The sequence below is a fragment of the Mandrillus leucophaeus genome, unplaced genomic scaffold (genome assembly GCF_000951045.1).
Source record: "Mandrillus leucophaeus isolate KB7577 unplaced genomic scaffold, Mleu.le_1.0 Scaffold169, whole genome shotgun sequence".
Lineage (NCBI taxonomy): Eukaryota > Metazoa > Chordata > Mammalia > Primates > Cercopithecidae > Mandrillus > Mandrillus leucophaeus.
Window position 1 is genome coordinate 3,380,263 of NW_012101687.1, and position 6,861 is coordinate 3,387,123.

Sequence of the window (6,861 nt, forward strand, 5' to 3'; positions counted from 1 at the left end):
GAACGGCTCTTCATTGCTGGCATCCTTTGTCCATTCTTCTTGGCAGAACAAATCCAACCTTTATCTCTACCTCTTCTCTCTCTTCTCTGTAGCATTGTACAAATTTTGAAGATGAAACCCTTTCCCTCTCTCTGTGTGTTTCATAGTATCTTGCCCATCTTCCACCTATGAGACTTCCCTATCAGTGCTAAATTTACTAGTAGGAAAGACTCCCCAAAACACAGCTTTCCTGTTCCTTTAGTGTCTCACTTTCAGGGAGACTGGAGAGTGCACCTTTCAGTAGGCCTGAACTAGAACTAAAACAGTTTATCCATAGCAATAGAGGCAACATGTATTTCTCTCCAGCATCATCACTCCTTTCTTTTATCCATAAATGACTTATGATAAGTTCTTTTCAATTTCTTACCTTTTTTCTTTTCAAAGGTACATGCTGAGTCAACCTAATAAACCAATATAGGCACTATAGCAGAGAGCCTTGAAATCAGATAGACCTGGCTCAATAAGGGTCAACTACTTATAAAATGTTTCTTAACGTGTCTCTAATGCAGCTTTCTCATTTGTAAAATTGGAATAATACTAATAGCTACCTCATTTTCTTAGAGTCAAGAATAAAGTTATAGGAATGGTAACATGACAATGATGATGATGATGATGATGATAGTAAAGGAGAAAAATCACAAAGCCACAAGACTTAGGATATTCAAGTGTTTATTGAGGTCAAATAAACATGTTATAGCTCTATAATTATTGTCATAAATATCAATATTAGCCTTATACTCAAGTAGCAATATCAAATAATGTTTCTATAAATAAATTCATATTAATAAAATGATATAAATAAGATGTATTCTTATAATAATAATAATAAATACATTTATAAATATGAAGTACTAATTATGGAAACATGAAGTTATTTAGGGATTTTTTCCCCTAAAGGAATGGGAAGTAATCTTCTTTACGGAAAAAGACAATTGTTTAAAAAATAAATTATTTTCTGTGTATAGAACACCAGTTACAATAAAATGTTATCAATAAATGTCTATACTTAGAAAGTCTACCTTCTGATCTTACAAACAAAAGTGGCATTGGTTTCCTTTGTAACTAAAGCAAGGGTTCATTTGGAATCCATCCATCATGATGGAGTTTGGCTTCCCATCTTCTTTTTGGTTAAAAAAAAATCGCTTTGGGGGATCTAACTGTTATTTCTAGCAGGGAAAAAGGGTTAGTTATTCGTTTTTCAGCTTTGTTCTGGTCAAATGCAGGCATTTCTCAGAGACATAAACAGCAAATCCAGTTCTCCAATTGCTTTGATCTCTCCACTCTCTCCAAGCTGTGAAAATAAGAATGCAAAAGTATTTGAGCATTTATGCCATGTTTTCTAAAGTGAACAAATTAGAAATTGCAAGATTAGGTTGATGGAGACAGAAACCGAGTTTTAAGCATTTGTAAAACATTCATCGTAATACCCCTTTAGCAAGAGTATTGTATGATTTGCCAAAGAGCTTAAAATGACAGCTCTCTGGACTGAGAGGCCACCAGCAGGCATCAATTTCAGGTGCACCTCACACTAATGAAGCTGTTTAAAAGCTGGGCAGAGGGTTGACCACGCCTTCTTAACCAGTGCAAGCAGACTGAAGTGAAGCTGGGATCTGGGGGATCCTGAGTGCCACCCATTATGCCTTGGCCTGTTTTGCAACACTAAAACTATCTATGACAGATGGCTTATAAAGAGCTTGTCCAACCCACAACCCATGGGCTGCACGTGGCCCAGGACAGCTTTGAATGCACCGTAGCACAAATTCATAAACTTTCTAAAAACATTATGAGATTTATGCATGGACTTTTTTTTTTTTTTTTTTAGCTCATCAGCTATTGTTAGTGTTAGTGGATTTTATGTGTGTCCCAAGACAATTCTTTCAAGGTGGCCCAGGGAAGCCAAATGATTGGACACTCCTGATTTAAAACATCTCAGCTCAGAAGACTTCAAACCATATATTTACCAATACATTGAGTTTTTTTCTGTTTCCACCATTTTGACAAAGAGTAAAAGACAAGTTTTCACTTTTGTGGGAAAAATGTCAAATAAGTCTTTTCCACTTGCTTTAGTTAATAGAAAACCAAATAGAGGTCCTAACATTCATTCTTTCTCCCTCCAAGTCAAATGCAGATGAGGCTCCCAAACTTAATGGAAGAGGAAACCCAAATTCAAGTGAAAAGCATTCCCTATTGAAATTCCTCTAATCTATCATATTTGCATTATTTCAAGAAAAACCTTGTCACCATTATCCTCTACACAGTACATTGTTCTTTCTTTTCCTGCTTTCTTCCACCCTTTCACCTTTCCATACTTCTTTTGACATAAAGCCAAAAAGATATGCTTTTCTATCTCAAAGACTCCAAGACTATAAAGAATTTTAAAGTTTATCTTCCCCTACTATCTGTCATGCATTTTACTACCAGCCTGTGCTCTGCTTTTACCCCCAGCGAGAGGGAATTAATGCCTCCCGAGACCACCCTATTTCAGACAGCTCTGGCAGTTTCTCCTCCTGTTGATCTTTCTCTGAACAACATTCCTCTCCCGCCTGTACTTTCTGAAGGTACCAGCAAAAAAGCATAATCACTCTTCCATGTGGCAAATCATTGCAAATAGGAAATTGATTCTTTCAAAATGGATTAAAGGCCTTGAAAATTACCCAGATCACCATGAGATTTTCCTCTCTCACACTTCACTTTTCTAAAGACAACAAGCAAGCTGAAATCAGGAATTTTTTAAGCAAGATGTGTAAAGCACGTCTTGTCTGTGACATGCTAACATTCAGCCCTCCATGTCTAGATAATAGTTCCATAACAAGAGAACTGAGCTTCACAATATAAAACTACAAAGCCTTCAATTATCAAAGGAAGAAACAGTCACGTTCATTAAATGATGCTCAGGAAGAAATGCTTTTTTAAAAAGTCAAGAGGAAAAAAGGGGGAATTAAGGTTAAGCTTATTATTGAAAATTCCATCAACTGGAACCTTCATGTTTCTGAGTATTTACTTGGACCTGCTTGTAAGAGCATCACTTTCACTGCTCCTAATCATTCCTCCGGTTTTGGGGTGAGTCACTATTGTTAGTCTAAGTCTTCCATTGTTGTTCTTTTCACCAAATAGGCCACATGATGGTATCATTCACTATAGAAATGTACACCAGCCCACTGTGGATAAATGCTCACTAGGGGTTTATTGAGGGAATGAAGGAAGAAACTAGAATGGAAGGTCTTGAAGGGAGAGAGGAAGAAAAAAAGGCTTACCAATTCAGACTTCCATTTAACTATAATAAATCTCTTACTAACATTTTTAGTCTATTTGAATTTGTATAAAAGAGATCAGGTGTTATCTGCTCTTGATTTTAAACTAAAATCAATAGTTGTTAGATATTATGATAATTAAAAATAAGCATCTTTAATCATCTGATAATAATCAGTAATTTCTGATTACTCCAGAAATTAGCCCTATATGCAAGTCCAGCTCTTTTATTGTTGTTCTGAGTTTATTCCTCCAAGTTTCAAAGCAATGGATGAATGCCTTCAAAAAAGACTTCAAATAAATTTGCCCATAGGCACTTTTCTGTTTTTAAACAAGTGCTTCTTCAGATTACATGAGTCAATAGGAACCTGAAATTTCCCTAAGAATTAATGAAACTAATCTGTATCACTGCCGGGAAAAGTGTTAGCTTGGGATTCAGGAGACCTGTATTCAGCCCTGTCTCTGCCACTTGCCTTCCCCAGAAGGTGAGGTAATGTGACTGGACAACCTAAGATTCCAGCCAGTTCTAGAATTCTACAATTTGCAAAATTTGGAAACTGACTTCTAGATATATAGATATCTCTGCAGACACAGACACCAAAGTAATCACCCTGGTGGTAGGAGAATCAAGTGAAAAGTCACAAAGTGGTGGGAAGAAAGAAAGGAAAGAAAAACAGCATTTGTCTCTCCTATTGCATGACTTAGCATTGACAGTTATCAGTCCTACCTTTTTCACTGTGTCCTTCAGCTTTTGCACATTCTTCTGGATATGCAGGTCATCACCTTCAATGTGCTATAAAACAAAAACAAGAATAACTATCTTAATGTTGTGCTGAAACTTCATGAACCTCCACACCCGTGGAGGTACGGTACAATTCACCTGGAATTAAAACTCTTAGTAATTTTGCCCACAATGACCTAGATTTCAACAGTGACCTAGATTTCCTGAGCTCTTGAATTCCCTTGGACACCAGAATCCAGTCACTTCCCTTACAAGAGACCTCTCTTCATCTTTGGGAAATCCTACTGAGGTTTGCGTTTGTGGAAACAGCGGAGTGGTTTATGCAAATTCTATAAGGAATAAAACCTCAATCATACCTCCACAAAACAGCATGCTCAGAACAAGAAATGTACATAAAACATCTTATGTGAAAATTAAGCCCTCTTCAGTAAGTCCTAGGGCCTTTGACTGGGCCCACTCCACTCAAACTTTTTTTCGTAGTTTCATATGTTCAGCGGCATCAAGTTCACACGCCTCCGATTTTGTCACTTCCCATGACATCAACAGGGCAAGTCTGCCGACACACCACTGACATTAAGCCTTCCCATTTCCCACTTTCTCTTCTACTTTCTCTGCATGCCATCCCCTCCCCTCAACAACTTAGACTCAGTGGATCCATTTCCACATCTAGATGTTTTTCCCAACATCTTTCTCACCTTACACAACCTGAGTTGCCTTTTTTCCAGAGACAAACCAATGCGGCTTCTATACACTTAAGTTCCAGACCCCCTTCACCACTATAAACTCAAGATGTGACTCAATCAAAAGCAAAAACAAACACTCTGTGATCCTAAATGACTCCTGATAATACTGCTGCCAAGACACTTCTTCCTGCTAGCTTAGGGGTATAGGGGAGAAGAGAGAATCGGAGTAAGGGGGTCTCTGTGGAAGAAGGAGGGAAGGAGGGGTAGATGGGCATAGGCTGAGAGCTGAACTTACACATGTGCTTAGACTGTTGCTGAGCCTGGCCAGGAAGGGCACCACCTCCTGCATATAAGGTTGGAACCTATCCGATTGAGGGAGCAGCACTTCTTCAAGGGTGAAGTTCAGCACCTGCTTCATCAGATAGCAGCGCTCACTCATCTACAGGTGGAAGGGAAACAGCAAGGGTCATAAGGGATGAGACCTAAATCATCATTACCACCAATCCAAGTACCCATGGATGGCACACGGCCCTGCTCGTCACAACTGTAGCTTACACTGACTCCGCGGAACAGTTTTTCCCCAATGAGACGAACGTCTGTGTTGTTATCAGCCAAGCTAGCCTGGAAGAGAAGAAAAGACTAAGTGCCTGGACATTGAGCAGATAGAAAAAAAATCTGTACGTAGACATGTGCCCCATCCCCTCTCCCCAGAGCAACCCCATAAAGACTAGAAACAGAATTCAGATGTGTGCATAAGTTTAGGACAACGCACAAAGGCATAAAGGAAAAAAAAAATCATCAGATGGGTTATTGAATGGCCGAGTTTAACTAAAACATGAATGGAAAAATTCATCACATGTATCATAAAGGCCAAAATAGAAGGAAGGAGTTCAAGTTAAAAAAAAAAAAAAAAGGCCAGATTCCCAAAGAGTCTCTGAAAAAGCAGAAAATTTATCTGCCAGCAGGGATAAACAATGGGTTCCTAAAGCTCTTAGAGGTGCTCTGAAGAAAAGTGTAAGAACGATTTGGGTTCCAAGTAGATCCAATGAGAAAGCGCAGCATTGAGATGCATACCTCCTTAGCCAGCATGAAGGTGCGGTTGGTGATATAGGGCTGCTGAAAGTTGGACTTGTCAAGCCTGCAGTGGGAGCTGATGGGCGCAGCTGCTCCTCCCTGCACCGAGAGGGCCAAGAGAAGGAGGCAGCTGGTGGCCAGAGTCCCCATAAGGAAAGGGCTCACAGATTTCTGCAGGGCGGCCATTGCAGACAACTCTTACTCGAGCAATTGGTGACTGGGGACGGAGAACCTGGTCGAAAACAACGTGAAGGAACAAAATTAGTCAAGAAGTATTTCATCAAACTAACCAATTGTACCAAGTTTGCCGAAACGCTTACCTGTTCTGAAGTTTCTGCTTGTGATGGGGAAGGTAGAAGCGGCTGCTTTTATAGCCCCCAGGATACCGACTTTTTTTTAATTGTGCAAAATGTGACATCAGCAATTATCTAATTTCCAGTACTGTCTTCTGAGAACGACCTAACCACCACAGGAGCCCACAAAACACCACCTCTATTCTTCCCACCTTGAGATGTAAGTGTTTCCCTAAAACGTCACTATTAGAGCCCAGGGGGTATTTTACAGACAAATCCCAGAAATTTTCTAAACCCTACATATTTTTCAAAGAAAACAATTGTTTTGTCTTAGTAGAGTTCAGATTTAGTATAAATTTTTTTGATCTCCTATAGTGGCTGAGTAAGCATTTTGGTCACGAACTCATTTTCCTACCCGCTTTATAGATTCTTATCTCATTGGAGGTGATCAGAAAAAAAGGACCCGTGTCCTATATCCTCTGCTTTAAAGTAAATGGTAATGACAGCTTACAGATCATTCCATTATTAAAATAATTTTATCTCCTTTTTAGACATGCTAAATTCTAAACCAGACTTCTGTTTCAAAAATAACAGTCTTGGCTAACCTAGTTATTGTTTTCTTCCCTTTCTGGGACTATTTTTAAGTGATCCTAACAAGGCAGAAGCAAATGTATCTTAAAATTGTATTAATTGAATTATAATCAATGTCCACTTAAGTTTGTAAATACTAATGCTGAACAATCTGATCACCATTTTTCTTAACATGTAAACTTTGTTTAAA

General features: G+C 38.8%; 1 protein-coding gene across 1 annotated transcript; it reads right to left on the minus strand.

The window, feature by feature from the left end:
• Window positions 1-694: 694 nt before the first annotated feature.
• Window positions 695-6,130, minus strand: IL22 (interleukin 22). Its single transcript, XM_011976587.1, has 6 exons — window positions 6,108-6,130; window positions 5,788-6,019; window positions 5,269-5,334; window positions 5,009-5,152; window positions 4,016-4,081; window positions 695-1,330 (listed from the first exon to the last, which is right to left on the minus strand). Exons 2-6 carry the CDS (start codon window positions 5,971-5,973, stop codon window positions 1,253-1,255), a joined length of 540 nt encoding a protein of 179 aa, XP_011831977.1. The 5' UTR covers window positions 5,974-6,019; window positions 6,108-6,130; the 3' UTR covers window positions 695-1,252.
• Window positions 6,131-6,861: the final 731 nt, after the last annotated feature.